At 37.5% G+C, this 19,755-nt stretch overlaps 1 protein-coding gene across 1 annotated transcript; it reads left to right on the forward strand.

The window, feature by feature from the left end:
• Positions 1-31: 31 nt before the first annotated feature.
• On the forward strand, positions 32-9,280 carry LOC130188514 (fibroin heavy chain). The gene is made up of 14 exons (XM_056406903.1): positions 32-394; positions 1,489-1,586; positions 2,967-3,014; positions 3,185-3,211; positions 3,659-3,718; positions 3,811-3,843; positions 4,378-4,524; positions 5,194-5,265; positions 5,429-5,458; positions 5,746-5,784; positions 6,870-6,920; positions 7,991-8,134; positions 8,303-8,524; positions 9,270-9,280. The coding sequence occupies exons 2-14, from the start codon at positions 1,520-1,522 to the stop codon at positions 9,278-9,280; spliced, it is 951 nt and encodes a 316-aa protein (XP_056262878.1). The 5' UTR covers positions 32-394; positions 1,489-1,519.
• The last annotated feature ends 10,475 nt before the right edge of the window (positions 9,281-19,755 follow it).

A 19,755-nucleotide genomic window follows, 5' to 3' on the forward strand; every position in this document is an offset into this window, starting at 1 on the left:
GCTATAGAATATGAGGTGGATCCCAGAGGCCACAACGGGCTCCGTGCACTCAGTCTCAACAGACGTGTTTCCCCAAAGAGCCTCATGACAGCTGACTGCCTGCTTCAAGTCAGAGTGCAATGAAGTCCTTCTGTGGAAAACGATGGAAAGTCCTTGAAATGGAGGTTGAAACCGTGTGTTTGTGTGTGTTTACTTGTTAATTGCATGCTTTTCACTAACAGAACACACAACACAAATACAAAATGATGTTGACTGAGCAATCTACAAATTTCACCGGGATAATTTCGCCATCACATAATCTGTTTGCTGTCTCCTTTTGTTTATCCTTCTTGTTTGTAGGAAGAATAATGTTTACTTCATTAACGAATCCCAAGAAAACCCGCGTATGACGCAGGTGAGTTTGTTTGGCGGAGGGCCGAGTTCACCACATCTGTCTTCATGTTCATTTGTTCCGCGAGTGTATTATTGATGAACGCCTGTTCCGTTGCGAGTGTTCACGTTCATCTTGCCCTAGAGCTGCTAATTGCTGCTCCGGATGCTTTTGCAAGAATGTCCTTTTGGAGAAAACCCTGTTGCATGAGCTTTAGGGCCTTCTACTGTGGCGCTGTGGAGAGAATCCTCACAGAGGGCTTCGCCAACTGGTCGGGGAACTGCTCTGCTGAAGCGCCGATCCCCAAACAGAGTGTGTGGCAGAATGTACCGTCGGGTCTACGGTACTCTCCACCGTGCAGGACTTCTAGAAAGTGCAGAAGCAGCATGAGTAAGCTCATGAAGCCACAGACGTAGCCACGATCCCAACACAGACTAAGATGAAGCTTGTTTTTCCTCACGCTTACAGGAGGGTTACCTGTCCACTGATCCTCTCTCCAGCTCATTATCATCATCGTCTCCTTCGCTCTGCTCTGCACATTTGTACTTCACAAAAAAATAGTATCTGTGCATTTTTCTTTGGAGCAAGCGAGTTGCATTTCACCGCACACATTACGTGTGTATGTGGCAAATACACGGTTGAATCATCGACGCTTTGACTTTACACACAGCCTTGTGGATGTTTGCTCTTTATCACCGTCTCTACAGCAAATACAACGTCCCCTCTTGAGTGTTTAACCCAGTTGATACTTCTTCACACGTGTTACTGTGCAGAAAAGCAGTTGATCTATACCCCAAAAAATACAGACTTGAAGAAAAATGTGAATGTTGACCATGAGCTTAAAGGGAGGAAATGTAAGTTTGCACACCGTGTAGGTGTGCATTTTCAACTCATGGAAATAGGCCAAAATGGGCCTTTGGCTTTGCTCAATCAAACGTGTGTGTGTGTGTGTGTGTGTGTGTGTGTGTGTGTGCACACAGAGGGCAGGACTGGGCAGCACTGGGCAGTAGGGGTGTATCAAACAGAGTACTGTATATAAGACATCAGGAGTCGTGGTGCTTTAAGTGTCCACCTCTCCGTTCATCTGTCCATCAGCTGGTCCCTCTGCTCTCCTTCAGTGCTGCTCAGTGATTCGTGATCTCCTCCATCATGCTGGTCCGAGCGCTGCTCCAGACCTCGCTGGTTCTCTGGTTGGCTCAGCAAACTCTGCAAAGCGGTAAGAAAAACTATACAGCTTTTCACAATTAAAGATTGAACATTGGCGGTAAACAGAAATCACAGCTTGATAAACGGTTTTCTTTAGTTCTGAAATTATTTTTTTAACATAATTGGGTATTTAACACCATCTGTTGTTAAAAAATAAAGTTCTTATAAATTCCTCCTCCTGATGGTGTCTCGTGTTAATTAGTCAAAATTCATCACTTAAAATATTGAATTGTATCCGATGGCGTTTAAAGTTTATTATGGATACTTTACACTTTTGTGTAATATCCTAATTGGCTTATTGGTTGAGAAGGATACAATCAGCAGGTTTAAAATGATAATATTGCTACAATATTTATTCAAGTTAAACAAAAATGACTTCTGTCAAAAATGCAAAGCAACGTCTGGTTGCCTCTGCACACACTTTTAATACATTTAGTTAAATCTTCGTTGCATTCATAGGATTAGTATTGATGGGTTGTGGCTGTCGTGATGATACAAATTAATAATTTTAAGAGGCAGGATGCTCTGATGGATTTCCAGGGATTCACTCTCACTCACTTGTTAAATATCATGTCTGTGAGACAGAGGGACAGACAAAAATACCACTGACTCCGCGGGCCTCAGCATCAGTGAGTCACTGCGGTTTCCGTGATCTAATTTCTTTGAATCAAAGGATGCGATGAAAAGGGGGCAGAGGGGAAGCCAAATTTGACAACCGAACGTGAGAAGAACAGACGGACTCAGCACAGTCGCTCCAATTTGTCTCATCCTCTGTTTCCATCAAAGGATATCTGTTCCTCTCCTCGCCTGTGGGTTGCCAGGTCTGGTGGCAGCACTCATGACACACTAGTGGCATTTTTAATACTCAGTATTTTAAACTATTGTCATCTTTCTCATACTTATTGGGGATAGGGTTCAAGTAGTTAGTAAAGCTGGAAGGTAAATCAAAAAAATTTATTAATTACTGACACTCCACGGCAGTTATGTTGAAAAATATGTCAAGTCAGCAAATTTGACGCTTTACTGAGGAGAGAAATTATTTGATTTATCTCCTGCAGCAAAAATATATCATTGTAGGATATAAATAATTGAGTTATAAATATGAAGTATGTATTTACACCACGTCGTGCATGCTTCATTATAATAATTTCCATGCAGTGGATGTAGAGTTAATATCTGTATTGTGTCTTTTTCTATAAGTTTCATAATTATGTTGTGTACTTCTATTTAATTATTTGATTTAAGTTTATTAAGGAAATTAGTCTGTTGTATACTGCATGAGCTGTTTGGAAACATTTTAAATGACTATTTGTTGGTGTATTTGAAAATAAATATAAAGATGAAACTGCCAACAGTTGTACAATGATAGAGTTTTAATATATTTTTGTAGGAGTTAGACCTCAAACTGTATCCTGGGGGAGAGGGCTGCCAGCTCGAGGTACGTCTCAAATTTTCCTTTAAATGTTTGTAACTGTTTCATACACATATGTTGTGTTTTTTTATTACTTTGCCTATTATTAACTGCTAAAAAAAAGACAACAAACATTTTTTAAAAACTATTTATGTCCGTCTCCTCTTCTCCTGTCTGTCTGTTTGTTTTTTTGTCAGGTGTTGGCGTTGGAGTACGACCTGGAGGTCAGTGGTTTTCTTAGCGTGCATTAACCACTACTGTTACACCAATTGGTTCACGAATAACTCAAGAACCCGTATATTGAATTAGACAAACTAGTGTCACATGAATAGCACCTTGACCGACTAATTTTGTGTGTATTGTCATCTGTGCAGATCTTTAGATTTACAGATAAGCCAGGAGAACAAAAAAAGAGCACAGTCATATTCTTTGTCATGTGTTAACTTATTAAATGTACCACTGGTGTTGTGTGTTCTCCACCGTATACAGATGTACATCTGTATGTTGTAGCATTTACAGATGTGAGATTAGTTACATACTAGACATATTTAAAAGACTCTCCCGAGGGTTCAAATTATTGCTTCAATTTCAGACTAATACTAACACACAGCTGACGGACATTAAATGATGTCATGAAACCATCGAGTGTTTCTCTCTGTACGTGTTCTCAGTTGCCGCTGCCCTTGGAGCACTGGGGAGCCGATATGGCACCAAAGCAATGAAGACTGGAAGTATGTTCAACTTTCTGATTAACTTCCTGCACATAGTAATACTTTCCCTTCAGATGAGTAATGTTCATGCTATTCTTTTTTTCAAATCTCAGTTGGTCGTTATCCAGCGGCTCACCTTGGTGCTGGTAAGTCGTCTCAAGGCCAAATCCATTCTCAGAGGCAGGGTTAAAATCAGATGCACACCTTCTTTTTTCATGAATGACCATTACACCTTTTAACCCTCCTGTTACCTTTAGGGTCAATTTGACCCCATTCAATGTTTAATGTCGGTGTTCTTTGGGGTCAATTTGACCCCAGGCTTTTTTTCACTGTGTCAAACATATAAGAAATATCAACTTTTTAATATATTTAAAGGGCTATTTAAGTAGTCAACAAACAAACATAAAGTACCTCACACTTAAACTTGGTAAACAATATTAATTCTAATAATTTCCTGGAGGTTTTAATTGCTGGGGTCAAATTGACCCCGAGGGTAAAATATGTTAGTAAATGTAAAGGTAACAGGAGGGTTAAGAGAGTGCTTTCTATCCTTTTTGGTAAATTGCCACCTCCAGTCCAGATGCAGAGAAACAATCTCTGCATCTAAAGTCTGAATGATGATACTGTTTGACTGCTGCTGAACAACAATGTGAATTACGTGTGTTTGATTGTTTTCACAGAAGGTTACAGAGCTCTCGGATATGGAGGTAGAGCCGGCATGAGGCAAGGTGGATACGGAGCCCAGGGAGCCTACGGAGCCCAGAGAGCCTACGGAGCCCAGGGAGGCTACGGAGCCCAGAGAGCCTACGGAGCCCAGGGAGCCTACGGTACGTCAATATAACCGCGTGTCAAGCTCTCACAGCCTACCTGCCTGTCATTATCCCCCTAAACACCAGTTGCTGATTACTGATCTGCTCCATGTACACTACCGTTCAAAAGTTTGGGGTCACTTAGAAATTTCTTTATTTTTCAAAGAAAAGCACTGTTTTTTCAATAAAGATAACATTAAATTAATCAAAAATACACACTATACATTGTTAATGTGGTAAATGACTATTCTAGGTGGAAGTGTCTGGTTTCTAATGAAATATCTCCATAGGTGTATAGAGGCCCATTTCCATCAACTATCACTCCAGTGTCTAATGGTACATTGTGTTTGCTAATCGCCTTAGAAGACTAATGTCTGATTAGAAAACCCTTATGCAATTATGTTAGCACAGCTGAAAACAGTTATGCTGGTGATATAAGCTATACAACTGGCCTTCCATTGAGCTTGAAGTTTGGAGAACAAAGTTAATACTTCAAATATTAATCATTATTTCTAACCTTGTCAATGTCTTGACTACATTTTATATCCATTTGATAAATAAAAGTGTGATTTTTCCTGGAAGACACGAAATTGTCTGGGTGACCTCAAACTTTTGAACGGTAGTGTACATAATGAACCAAGTTTATTAATAAAGGCACAATTTTAACATGACATCATGTGAATACAGGTGCACAGTTGGGCATGGGAATGGGGACTGGACTTACAAATGGACTGGGTCTTGGACATGGAGGGAAACGTGGTAAGACTGACACATCTAGAGTTTATAACTTTATAATCCACTTGATATACGATGTAGATCAAGTTTCTATATTATTACGTGTCTCTGTGTGTGTGTCTTGCATCCATTAATCTTGCATCATAAATCTTTGTTAATACAACTCTGTGTTTTTGTGACTTTCCAGTGTATGGCGGTGATCTCGGTACTCTACCAGGTGAGTGATCATGATGTCCTTATGTCCCCGAATGAGAGTATGCCCAGTGAATTGCACTCTCTGTAAACCCTCTGCTTGTTTGTGTGATACATCTTCACTAAGTGGCACTCTGTCATTGTCGGTGGATGTGATATAAGGGGCATATTGCGTCTTAAGAAGAAAAACAGATCTGTCCTTGTAAGACAGAAGAAATAAAGCCCAGAGCACTAGTGATGTCATCGGGGTGCTTGTCAGAGTTACAGATTTGCTCCACGTCCTCTGAACCTGGCTTTTTGTTTTCTTGCCAGGATATGGGGCCGGCATGGGCTATCATGGAGCCAGACCAGGTAAGTGATAAATCTGGTCTTACCGCAGAACCAATTACTTTGTCCATTCAGCTCAAATTTGTATGCCGGAGGGTCTATTTCTTATGTTCCAAACCATCGCTCCTGCCACGCACACACACTTAAGCTGTCAGTTATGGATAAAAACAGGTTCTCCAGATTGCACAGAAAACATTGTGGTAATAAAGATTATTTATTATCACATTTAAAGGTCGCGGAGTAGTCTTACAAAACCATGCCCAACAGCTTTCTTTAATATTACATGTGTCTTGTTCCACTGAACTGAGGGCCTTTTATCTGCCAGTATACAGATGCTTTAACCCTCCTGTTACCTTTCGGGTCAATTTGACCCCATTCAATGTTTAATGTCGGTGTTCTTTCGGGTCAATTTGACCCCAGGCTGTTTTTCACTGTGTCAAACATATAAGAAATATCAACTTTTTTATATATTTAAAGGGCTATTTAGGTAGTCAACAAACAAACATAAAGTACCTCACACTTAAACTTGGGAAACAATATTAATTCTAATAATTTTCTGGAGGTTTTAATTGCTGGATAAAATATGTTAGTAAATGTAAAGGTAACAGGAGGGTTAAGACTGTAGATCTGTCCAGCCCACAGCTGGGCCCTGGCATCCATCCCAAATGAGGGGTGAAATCAAAACAAAAAAGTGTAACTCTGACTTTTTAAAATTATTATAATACTATTATTTTAGAAAAATTAAAAAAGCCCACAAGAAATATCCACGTCGGGTACTGAATAGGCACGTCGCGTCACATAATGGCCCATAGATGGCTCCAGTTAACATCAGATAGGCCAACGCTCAACTTCAACCCATTAGTGGAAGTTGGAAAGACGATACAGGTGAGAAATACAGGTGTTCTTCTCACTGTGATCTGCATTGCTTCATCTCAAAGAAGCTAATGAGTTTCTGTGTGAGTGTATGAACGAAAACGATCGGTGGCAGGGGGCTCCAAGTCAAATTAGTGAGGGCCAGTTCTGGTTTATTCACAGTGCAGGGCTGGGTGTCTCTGTACGTTAGCATGTTGAGTGAAATCATTCACAGCCCCCCTGTCTGCTATCATTAGGAATTGGACTTGGGTATCCCACTGGACAGAAGGCTAAGGAACACAAACCTGGTAAAGCCGTCCCCGCAGCAGCGCGCGGTGTTTGTCAGTCTGTGTCTGTCTTCGTTGTGTCTCGTATTCGTCTGTAACCTCTGTGGAACCGGTGTCTCGTGAGTCACTGACGTCGAGTTCGTGCTAACTTGGTGTTTGCTTGAAGTCCCATGCTGTACTGTTGTCATCGGCTCCTCTGTTTTCATGTTGTGTGCACAGCAGGTCTGATGTTTGACTGTTCGTCCATCAGTGTTCATCCATGTTGCATGTTGCATGAGTTCCCCATCTCGGAGAGTACTTCGTGCTGGAATAGGTTATGCAAACTAAATACACACTAATTACTTGATTACAGTAAGATAACGGTAATATTCTGATGTTATGAAAGCTGTTTTTTGCTAGAATCTTACCCAGCATTTGGCTCACTTATTGAATTACATGGGGACAAAACTAAATATTCAAATGAGACCAATTAGTGGGATCAGAAGATGTATAAAATATATTAGATTATTGTGGTCACAGTTGTGCTTGCCAGTAAGTGGGTAATGCATGTAGTTTTCAAGAAAAGTCAGAGTAAAACTGCAAATAATCTTTCACTTTTAAAACTTTTTGCCGTGCACTGTAGGTTTCCGCCTTCATCCCCGTTCAGTGTTTTAATAAGCTTTTAATTATCAGTTGTCTTCGACACACACTGATGAGTCCGTGGTGTCTTTTTTCTTGTTCTGTAACACTGCTGTGGTTTTATGGCAGTTCAACAATTTGGGGTGTCATGTGTTGATGTCATTGCTCTGACTCAGTGAGAAGCGCCATGAGTGTCCTGTCGACGTGTGGCTTCAGCTCTATGTCGTTTCTAATTATGGTGATGACTCTGTCCTCTGACGCCGGACTGATTTCAGACCATAATGGATGTTTCCTCATCTCCGTTCGGTCTTGCGTTCTCTCCATTTGAGTACTGCTTATACGACGGATGATGTGTTAATTGCATTGAATGCTCTTATACACACGTCTAATGAAATACAGTAGACCCTCAAAGAAACACTGTTGTCTCTGCACAACCAAGACGTCGTGAGTGCATCATGATATTTCTCTGCCAGGTGTGTCCGCAGCAGATTTGGGTGGACCTCAGCTGGCCAATCTGGGCCAAGCTGTTCAAGATCTGAAGAGCGTAAAGAGCAGAGCATCTGGTCCCTCGTATGGAGACAGAACTCTTGGAGCTGAAATGCCCAACATGAGGAGAGGCGATGTCCCAACTCATCCCCATTTGCATAAAGAAGCTGGCTTTAGACCTGTGCTGCCACATGAAAGAGAGATGAAAAGCCTTGATCGATTGGTCAAGTCATCAAGTCTTGGACCTTTGACACCTCTTGATAAACACAGTAAAGGTCTGAGTCTGGCTTTATTACCAGCACAAAGAGGAGACGGTTATGATCCTATGGTCTTGGAAAGAAGCGGCGCAGCGAGCCACGGAGCCACACTGGCCGAACTAGGAGTCAGACAGCAGCTGCCTCTAGTCAGAGACCACGCCAGCCGTCCGGATCCCTCTCGGGTCCAGAGTGCAAGAGACTACGATTCATCCATCCAACAGAATCAGCGAGGCCCGAACTGTGGATCCACTCGGGATTTGTCAGGTGTGTTGGGAATCGATCACCAGGAGCATCTGGGTTCAGAAGCACAGAGGAATCAAGGTTTAGTGCTTCAGCCTCACGTCGGCATGGACGGCAAGCATCTTGGGATTTCAACTCCGCAAGGAGAGAGAAGCTATCAACGGCCTCTTTCTCAAGCTCAAGATGGCAGAAGCCATTTATTCTCCATCCTTCGCGGTCAGGGAACCAGACACTATGTGTCTCCTGTCGCAGAAGGCCAGGGTGTCAGAGACCTTGGACATGTGGCTTATTATCAGCTGCACTGTGGTTTCATTATATTAAGTCGTTCATAATATTATGATGACTGAAAACCTATGAATTTTGCAAACAACTCTGTTGATTTTTATAACTGAAGCATGTTAATTGATTTATGTAACGAGTCGATTAATTTATTTAGCTGATAATTAAGTGATTTAATAATTTATGTGAAATAAGTTTAGGGATTGTATTAGCATTTTGGGTGATGGAATTATCAGGGTTGGTTAGTAGCAGTTGTTTTTATAAGTTTATGTTGTAATTACATTATGGATTCACGAACAATTTAGATTATTTTGAAATTATTTCTGGTTTTTGTTGAAAGTACGGGTTTGCGAGCCCGTTCTATCACCGTTTTTCGGTTATAATCATACATTTATAGGCTGAATCCATACGTTAAGGTTTAAAGAGAGTATGATGTGCCCCTTGATAATCTGGTACCAATACGCCCTAGTGCTTCATGTGACTCTTGTAGGAGCAATGTGAACAACTGAACCTTACCATATTCTACTGTCGTGAGTTATCCATTTAAACTAGTCTTCTAAACTTTCCAATCATATCTAGATTCACACGAAAACTTTGAAAGGTCTCATTACTCTTGTTTTTATTAATCTTCTACTATGACACATTCCAATTGCATAGATCTACGTTTCCACAGAGATAAGTGTGTTCAGTAATCATCATGAATTAGTGTTGACATCGGCGTTACGACGCATCGACGTCTTCTGCTATCTACACTTTCAAAAATAATCTAACTTCTTGACTCATAGCCGTGAACTGGGATTTTACAATTACTTTACCTATGTCTTTTTAAGAACTTTCAACAAGAAAGGCCATTGTAAAAATTTTAATCCCTGGGGCACGCAGACTGCAGCGGAAGTTTTATAAGCAAACACAACAGAAAGGCCCTCTTTAGTGGGACCGCAGCGTGTTTGAAGTTGCGACTCCAAGAACTCGAGAAGGGCAACATAAACGTTGACGAAAGTCACAACAGGTAGAAACAACAACATGTTAATCCAATGCATTGGGTGCTCGCTTTGGTCGAGATACACGAGTGGACATCTGCTCGGACTCCTAAGCACAGGTAGAGTGGCAACAGCACGCCGACACGAAGGCAGACGAGTGACTCGGTTTTGCTAAACAAATGGGAATCTGTGGCGGAAATAAGCGGTAAAGGAGACGAAAAGCCGTTAAACCACGTAAACGCAAGTCAATCTGGTTAGCCATGTCGGATCCAGAGGAGTGCAGACGCTGGCCGGTGCAGACTCAGGCGACGTTGCATGCGAGAGGACGAGGAGACAGAACTGAGTCGTTTCTTACAGCAGAGAACACGATCGTAAAGTGTGGACGGCCAAACCGAGGCGGAAGGGGCAGCGAAGACGAGCCGCACTTAGTCTTCCAGTCATGCACGATATCTGAAGGATTTATGTTGGCAAAGTCAGAGGCACCCGAAAACACACAAGCGCACTGTAACAGTGCAATGTCGAGCTGGAATCGTTAGCTTGTCATATTATGCGGGGGCAATTGCGGAAATTACCGTTCATGCTAACAGTTCAGACAGCGGGCATACCACGCTAAATCCAGTATGAAGCATTGATAGCAACGTAGATAGAACAAGGTTGATGCATTAGTTAGCAAGAATTGACTAAATGACTGTATGTTGCTTTGAGGGTTTAACTCAGACTGTGAATTACGGATCAATAAAACACACGTCGAATACCATCATCGGCATATAGTTTCATTGACTTGGTTCAAAAATTTATATATGTAATACCTGCTTGTCAATGAAGTATTCACGTCTGTCAAACATTAAGTGCATCGACAAATCTGATACAATGATCATTATAATATCTAGGATTGTGATGCAATTGTAAACTAGAAAGTTTACGTAACGACTTACGTTAAAACACGTCAGATAAAAATTCTGAGCTTTCAATGGAAATTGCACGATTATTGGTTGGTACAGAAACAAAAAAAACACAGAATTGAAAACTTCCCTTTTCATTAAGGAGGCGTTAATATGCTGTTATAATATTTTGACAAAAACTATTTAGTATCTTAAACTTGCTTGGCACAATGTTATACTTATTTGAGTCAATCTCGTCAAGCATTGCCAGGAATTGTGTTAATGCATGTAATGTATTACAGAAAGACGTAAGAACTCATGTGCAGCATAGCTTTAATCTGTCGGAGCTCGCAATCTTAGACTGCTTTCCATCTGTGTATATTAGTCAACTATGAACTCATCGTATAATTTGCAAGTTACTTTCTCCATATGCATTGCATAATTAAGTAACTGCTTGAAATTCTGTATAAATAATACCTGTCTTTATGTTTATTAAAGGCTAGTTTACCTGTCATATCAGATGTGACTTTAACAAATTTTCATTGTGTCCAATAACAACTGGTTATTTCAGTTTAAGTCATTAACTGCAAACTTTATCTTGGTAATTACTTTATTCAAACACTACGGAAATAAATAGTAATATATCATATATACAATATTTTTTTCTTTAACTGTGATAAAAATTAATTCAACATAAACTATGCTTTATTAAGTCTTACTAATCGTAAAGGATAAAATTTATCTTCTGAATTATTTGAATTAATGATATTTTTTTATATTAAAATTCAAAGAAACTGATTTAAAGTCCCTAGCCGGCATTTTGACTTTATGCCGGAAATTGTAAAAGTTCATTTGTGATAACCAAAATCGAGTAAAACACTTTGATGATTAGCGTAATGAAGTATATAATAACTGTAAGTAGGTTTTATTGTTTGTCCTGTACGTACTAAAACTAAGTTAACATATAATACAATACCATTGTATAACTCTGTACAAAAACGTTATTATGAAAGATTTTACTTCAGATAGTTGAATGTATCTGTTAATGTAATTTTGATCGTAATAAGATCCTGATATTTGATTCTTATCGCGTTGTCGTTCAGACCAGATCGAGTCCAGCTTCTTGATCTACATGGGTAGCACTCTCCTGTGGAGACCGAGGTGCAAAACTGTTCATATAGATAAGTAATGTCTATAAGTTGTGAAAATTATTGAAGATAGAATTGAATTAATGCGTAATGAGATAATATAAATATTCAGGAATAATATTATATGTTATTTTAAATGAATTATTTCCTTTAAAATGAAGGTCAAATGACCAGGTCACCTGATCTAACTCTACTTTATTTATACATATATATAATGAACATGCCTTTCATTACATGACTATACAATTCGGAATTATGTATTTCTGAGATAAATGATCCTATTACGTGTTAATAATTTTTAAATGAAACGATACAGTAATTGTATCTTTTACGGGAATCTCATACACTAAAGTGAGAGTGAATGGATACGATATTCAGTTAATTTATCTTATATTCCGCTGACCTTCATCCAGTGCCGATTTATTGGACGCATTGAATTTAATAGCCTTTATAATGTTCTACTGAGTACATTAAGACAACTATTCCTCAATCACACCGATAAGTTCATGTTAAGAGAATATTGAAGAGTAGTGATGTGTTAAATAGTAATTTATGTCTTACAATATTTTCCTTGAACTGCTCACATCTAGTCATTCCTGCATTACATACGATATGGCTGCTGTTTGAATTATAGACTTGCTGAGTACAGACTTTAGAATTACAACGGCTTTAGTAAACAGATTAGTAATGTTTTAACTGTTTGTTAGCTGATGCTAACCGATGAACTTCTGCAACATGCTTGTGTGACTGGTAAATCATAACCTCAAGTATCTCATGCTGGGCTCATAGCCGCTCAAATCAGTTTGAGTTAGGAGTCTACCAGGTAAACGACGGCGCGTACTGATAAAGAGTTAACTTCCTTAATCAACACTGCAGCTGTCTAAGTTAGCTGGAGAGTGTTATTTGTGTGGTGAGTATGCGTCAAGTAAAAGGCTCAGTGTATTTTGCACAGTGAGCATTATCAATCTAATGATTTTCAAGTTATGAATTCTATATGTTTAGTTTTTCCTAGCTGGCAATTATGTTTTTCATTCAGCGTAATTTTTACAAAATGTCACGAATGCAACGCAGCAACTGCAACGATCTGAGATATTTGCGTGAAGTTTGAATGAATAACTGCAAATCACGAGTAGTAACTACTACAAATCCTGGTTGCTGACTTTTCAGGACTGCAGATAAAAGATGTCGTGTTCATGATCATATAATGATTACTGTCAACTTCAACTAATATTCGAAGTCTTAACTTAAGTAAGCACATGTCAGATCTATTGAATACTGAAACCAAATTTTTTTTTCTGATAAGGCAAATAATGAACTAAACCCGTGTTAAATTAAGATAGTCCAGTAAAACAGTTTATAACTAAATAAATAATATTGAATTTACTAAAAAAGATATTTAGATAAGTTTTTTTTTAATTCAGTTGATTATACTAAGTGATATATTCATGAATTTTTTTTAATAAGAATAATTGAAGTCAATGAAGCCAGCACATCTAAGAATAGACTAATTATTTCTTATTGATTAGAAGAACTTAATCATATCTAAATAAATTTAACAATAAATGAAGTTATCAGCATCATAATTTACAAGTGCCATTGAGATTATTATGAGATTACAGGATTGTCTTGAATTAGTTATCTTTCAATTTAAATAATTTGTATTATTTACATCAAGTCATGAATGATGAAAGACTTATTTACATGATGTGATGCACTGTTCATGGAACGTTTTACTATTAGAAACTAAACATATCTGATTCTAACATTTAATTTTAATAAGAAATAGATCACCAAGTAATTTATTTCTGAAACATTTACAAGTCATTCCACATGAATCATAGTTTAGACGAATTGTCTGTAATCACTTAGTCTTCTGATCTTTGATTCTGAGTATGTTATAATGTGGAAAATTAGTTCTAGCATGAAGTCCATATTCTAGCAACACTCGATGGCAACACATTTTGCTGATTTTAATGAATCGGAAAAGACATTGTTTCGTCATTGAGAAATTTCATCTGGATTTAGTGACAACTGGCTATTTAACAATGTCAAATTTTAGAGTATATTTGGTTTCTTAGTGCTTGTCAATTGAGTCGTCTACTTGAGCGAGTCATATGGATTCGATACTTTGTCCCTGGCAAAGTGCAAGCTGACTCTGATTGATTCCCAGCAGACTAATCGTGCATGTAAGACTGTGTTCCCACAGAGTTTTCATACAGTCTGACTACTCTGCTAGTAGATGCTAACTGAGATTCTTGTATTAAATGCTCGCAATCGGAGTTTAGAGTGATCATCGACTGTGTTACTAATGTATCTTTCTTGTGGACAAAAAAGTGCTGAAATGGATAGTTTACCTCGTTGTAACAGAGGTATTTGATTACATCGTAGCTTTCAGTTATCTCTGAGCCGATAGAATAATTGTTCAGTATTACTGTCACATTTGCCTCCTGACACAGTATTTATTTCGCATTCACGAAATTCATTTAATTAGTTTCCAGTATACCGTCTGATGCAACTGTTTATGAGCTGATCTGTGGAATCTAGAGGGCTTGAGTCTGTTGCGGTATTGGGCCCTGCTATTTCTGATACTGTCATAGATGCTTCACAATATCGCAACTGCGTAATGTGTCCAGATGCTTTCAAATTCCTGTTGGATCACTCGTGCATTAGATTTAGCACTCGTTGTAGGCTGAAAATCTTACATCCAACAGCGACTCAGAGAAGGATCCCACAGGGGTGCAGTCCACTCTCTCTCCACTCTGCAGCTTTTAGTGCAAAAGAGTGTTCTGAGTAGTCGGGACGCAACCTGATGAAGTGAACTGTTTGCTTAAATGTTGACTGTGCTACTTACGTCTCAACAATACAAGCTTGTGAAATGTAAACCTTCAATGTATACTGCATTGGACAGTCCCAAACAGCTTGCAAATTATGTTTATTCCTAGGACTGTAAGTGACATTCAACACTGTGAGGTCTTTACAATTTCAGAATCAGCCAATGTTTACATGTTTTTCATAAGTGTTACTGTGAGGTTCTTCAATCAAGAATTCAGATGCTCTTGCTATAGCTGATAATGTTTCACATAGTCGTGATTTTCAATGATGCATTCCAACTTGTATATGGTTTGCTCGGTGTCTGACAAGATCTACAGATAGATTATCACCAAGTCAAGTCAAGCTTCGGTGTAAGTCGTCCAGGTCGATCGTTCATTACATTAGTGGCTAAACTCAGTGATCTTCATGAAGTTCTATAGATGTGATCAGATTAGTAAGTTTCTAGTTGTACACTCACGGAAAAATGTTTCTCAATAAGTAAATTGGTTTGATCAGCTTGAGGTATTCATTCATTTTACATATGGATCTACATTCTTGTTATAATTGACTTAATTTGTATTCCTTCATTATCTTATAGATTCGCATTTCAAAATTTGGATGCTCATATTACAGTTAAATTATCTAGGCTTGTTAACATTGTCAGGATATTGTTTAAAACTTCCAGTAAAAAGATCTAGCTAATGAAGAGTTGCTCAGCAACATATTAACCTTGATAGGTTATTCTATTTTAAATAATTGATATCTGTGGAAAAATTATACATTCTTAGGAGCAGTGTTGAACTGTAGTATCATTAATCATGGATTGTAAATGAGGTTTGTTGCAATACGTGTGTGAAATCCATTGCTGTTACGTGGACATTGGCTACTGCAGCAGTTGATACAAAGTACGTTCCTATCATTCAGATCTGGTGTATAAGAGCACCATTGCATCTGCACTTTAATAGCTGTATTAATCTTGCATTTTCATAATTGTTGGTCAGTAGTAAACTCTGATTGTTGCAGATCTCTATGGATCAACACCACATTGTTAAATATCGTAGAACAAATTACCTTTACTGCGGTCATTTGTTATTTCAGAAATATTATTTAATCAAGTATAAAAAATTATAAATCTACTCCAGCGTAAGATCAAATAGCATCGACTTCCATATGATAGAAATGATGCTCTTAGTTTATAATATATTGTCTTTCTTATTAAATTGGTTATAGAACTATAATCATAGCATTTAATTATTTAATATTGTATTTAATGTTATTGGTAATCAAAGTTGCAAATGTACATAAAAGTTTAGTTATTGAGAGTTTTAATCATGATGTTAAGCATTTAGCTTGTCTGAAATTATTTATTGACTCTGGCAAATTATCATGTAGTTATAAATTGAGATTAAAACTGATTTAACTTCATGCTTCTCCTCATTTCTTGATTTATTATCAGTATGGTTTTATGACTTGCTAGGTTTCATGTGTACTTTCCATCTATTTTTATCTTAAGGTTTTCTTTATCTCAGGGTTGAAACAACTGTAGTTAGGGATACACTTGACACTAATTATCTCTGTAATCAAACCCTGAATGAGAGAATATAGCATGTACGGTGACTCAACTGTCATGTAGGTTTCAGTATCGTTAATCATTCATGTTTACATTAACAATTATTTTGCATTTTAACTTCATTAAATGTAGGCCAATTAAATTTTATTCCACCACGGAGTCTGTTTTAAATTGTCATGAGGTTTGTGTCTGACTTGGAGATTCTAGCTTATATCCATCACAAACAAAATGAAAGAATTAAATTTTGATTAAACATTCAAGATTTTCGACTATTGCGCCATTCTTACTCATTGTCGATAGACTAGTTGTTAAGCTTTCGAAATCAATCAAGTTATTCTGATGAATATTTATTATTTTAATTCATCCTGTATACCGCTGTACTTGGCTTGAGCTTCAGATTTAGTGTTTCAAGGGTATTAACCTTCTTCATTAAATATCATTTTATATTTTAGGTATACCCTCAGTGAAATAGTCGTACTCCTTAATTGTAACTGTTTTCACTTGTTAGTCATTATTGCGTAATACCTAGCTAAAAATTAAAGTAGCAACTTAGCTTAACTTCTTGCACTATGTCAGGAATTGCTCTGAGTGAATGAGTATGTTCCAGTGATAACATGTAGAATTAGTTGGGTTCACGAGATCTCAGTTGGAATGTGACCACAGAGCAGGAACAAAGATAAGCCTAGAAGCCTGCAGACTTTGAGCCACTGTCCACTAGAGTACTATAGCATGTCAAGTTTAAGCTCGCTGTCTTGAGGTAACAATGCCGACTGATCTGCTGTCCTACGATAAGCTTGACACTTAGATGTGCTTTTAGAGTAGACTTTACAACTAGACTATTAAAAACTTACTGTATTCCGAAATTATTTTAATTCGTTGAATGACCCAGTGAAACGTTAAATTCAGGACGATGTTCTTGTATTTAGAACCCTTGTAATGACTCTAATTCAAAAACTATCATTAAGTTAATGACTGTTACTGTTACACTAGTAAATTCTGGTTTCATGACTACTTATAGATAGTAAGGGCTCATTTATCCAATACCAGATGCAGTTAGACAGAATAATCGATGATGACACCTGATGCTTTTTAGGAAATGAAATCGTATCTACTCTAACCTGTATTACCTTGTTAATCAATTTCATACTTCATGTTCAATCAGTTTGGTCACATTAAGATTGCCTTTAATATTTTAATAGAAAGGTGTTCGATGAACATAAATTTATAATCTAACTTGAGCATATTAATTATAACTGGAGTTTTATGTGTTGTCTAATATTGCCAGGTATAGAATCATTGATAATAGTCGGGTTAGTGTCTATGGCTGTTGATTCACTTCAGTGAACATCTGTCTTGCCTTAAATCTGATGATATTTTACAGTTGATTTATACTGTCATATGTGGTTGTCTTACGGTCTTCCGATTAGACCTTGGTTTGGAAAGAGCTTCATGACATATCACGTAAACGCGAGCTACATGATGTCCTTTGAATGAAGATCCCGTGCTCTAACCGTTGCTGAACCTGACTATTCACCTTAGTCTGTTGACTTTCTTGTAAATAAGGGTCTAGTTTTAGACAACAATTGTCTGTCAAACAGTATAAAGCGCTAGTGATGTTCATGTTAGATTACAAATTTATCTAATAACATTATTATTTCAAGATAGGCTATAGTCTATTCTGGCCACTTAATTATCTGGTCTTGTAATACCTTGTTTGACCATTATGCTACTTTTACTTTCAGTGTCTGACATTTAATGTATATGTCGTAAATACTTTCAATTCAGCTTCACTGTGTAAAATATATCCTTATTTAAGGCATAGTACAACGTCTTCCATCTGACACATAAGTCTTTTTGTAAGTCTGATACATCATGAATATATTATCTTGCTCAGATTGACTACATTGTACTTCCAATTGCCATGGTTTCTCAAGGAATCGGATGAACTTACTGTACAATACATTATAAAACAACTTTTAAAAACACATTATATGTCACAGTGGCTCGAATGCTCGAGCTAATTGGCATGTTTCCTAAAAGTTAAACTGATAATGTAGATGTAAAAACAGGTTAGGACTAACCTGTGTAACCAAATTATCAATTACCGATAAGTTTATATGACAATCGAAAATCTATGCACAATATCTGTTACTGCAAGCAGTTCTTTACTTCCGGCCTTGGGTGCTCTACTTCAAGTATGCTCATCAGACCCCGATTTGGGGAACATATAGAATACACTTCTCCTGTACTTTGGCTTTTAGTAGCATCAATCTAAGCTCTCAACGTTGGAATTGGTCAATCTTGGAGATTTTGTTATACATGATGCTTCGTAGCATAGTGAGTAACAAGGCTTTAAGTTGATTGAGCCCAGCTGCGGTATCCCACTGTATGGTCAACGTTTGTTCTGCGATTTTTGGTTGATAACTTTATTTGGGTTAACCGAAGTATTTTTCTTAACCAGGCCTTTTCTCCTAATTGTTTTCCAAAGGGGTTTTAATTCCCCTTTCCCCCAAAATTTAATTTCAAAAAAATTTTCTTCTTTTAAAAATTTGTTTTTTTAAAGAAATTATTTTTTAAAAAAAATTGGAAATTTTTAAAAATTTTTTAGAATGTTAGGGAATTACAGCGCGTCACCTGGTGCCTTCAGGGGCTCCTCGGAAACGTCTAGATCCAAGTGCATCTATTTCGTTTGTTTAGTAATAACAGAACAATTGACCCCAGAGTGACATTATTTGTGTTGCTGTTTGGAAGTTTGAGTCAAGCATTACAAGAAAATATGATGTTTGAGCGCTTCACTCAAACTCAGGTTTCTGAGCTATTTATAGACCTGATTTCTCATGATTAAAATCTAAGACTTCCATAATTTATATAATAAAAATACATTTTGATTACCGAGTAACTAAAGTAGGCCCTTGGAAACATTCTTGAAGGGCTGACCTACATTATTTCCGTGATTATATTATCACTAGAGAAATAAAACACATGTTTTAGCTGTAATCAATATATTTTTATATATATATATATATATATATTTTAAAAAAAGTATGTTCTTTCTGTTCATGATGAGAGATCAGATTGTTACGAGAATAATTACGTCTGTGTGGAAGGAAACTGTAGCTCAGTTAGTGTTGGCATTTAGACTGCTGAGTGCAGCCAAGCAGCAGGAAACTACACCCAGTGAAACAGAATAAGACCAGAAGTTAAAAGATTTCGCCTTCAAAATAAAATGTCAGCTTTCTATAAAAATCACTGTTGAATTATTATTGTTTTTTTAAAGAGAAAGCTGGATTACGAAGTAGGAAAAGTGTGCAGCTTGTTTACAGCCCCATACATAAAGAGTGGTTCACTGGGTGTCTGTTGGTTTGGTTTGTTTTAGAATACACATCAACAATTAAGATGGGTCCTATAGTCTTGTGGATCTGTCTTTCAAAGTATTCCTGCATTTAAGATGTTCTCACATGGTGCATGTTCTTTAATTAAATTGTAATTTGTCAAAGAAAATCTAGCGTGAAACAGATTTATTCCAGTAGAAATGAAGGGTCAATGGTGACAATAAATAATCTGCACTAGGCCACAGTAAAGGCAT

The sequence above is a fragment of the Pseudoliparis swirei genome, chromosome 23 (assembly GCF_029220125.1).
Source record: "Pseudoliparis swirei isolate HS2019 ecotype Mariana Trench chromosome 23, NWPU_hadal_v1, whole genome shotgun sequence".
Classification (NCBI taxonomy): Eukaryota; Metazoa; Chordata; class Actinopteri; order Perciformes; family Liparidae; genus Pseudoliparis; species Pseudoliparis swirei.

Excerpts from the sequence above, each read along its gene's own strand:
- LOC130188514 (XM_056406903.1), top strand. The coding sequence starts at position 1,520 with ATGCTGGTCCGAGCGCTGCTCCAGACCTCGCTGGTTCTCTGGTTGGCT. Across the intron at positions 1,587-2,966 it reads TCAGCAAACTCTGCAAAGCG|GAGTTAGACCTCAAACTGTA; the intron begins GTAAGAAAAACT and ends ATATTTTTGTAG. Across the intron at positions 8,135-8,302 it reads AATGCCCAACATGAGGAGAG|CACAAAGAGGAGACGGTTAT; the intron begins GCGATGTCCCAA and ends CTTTATTACCAG.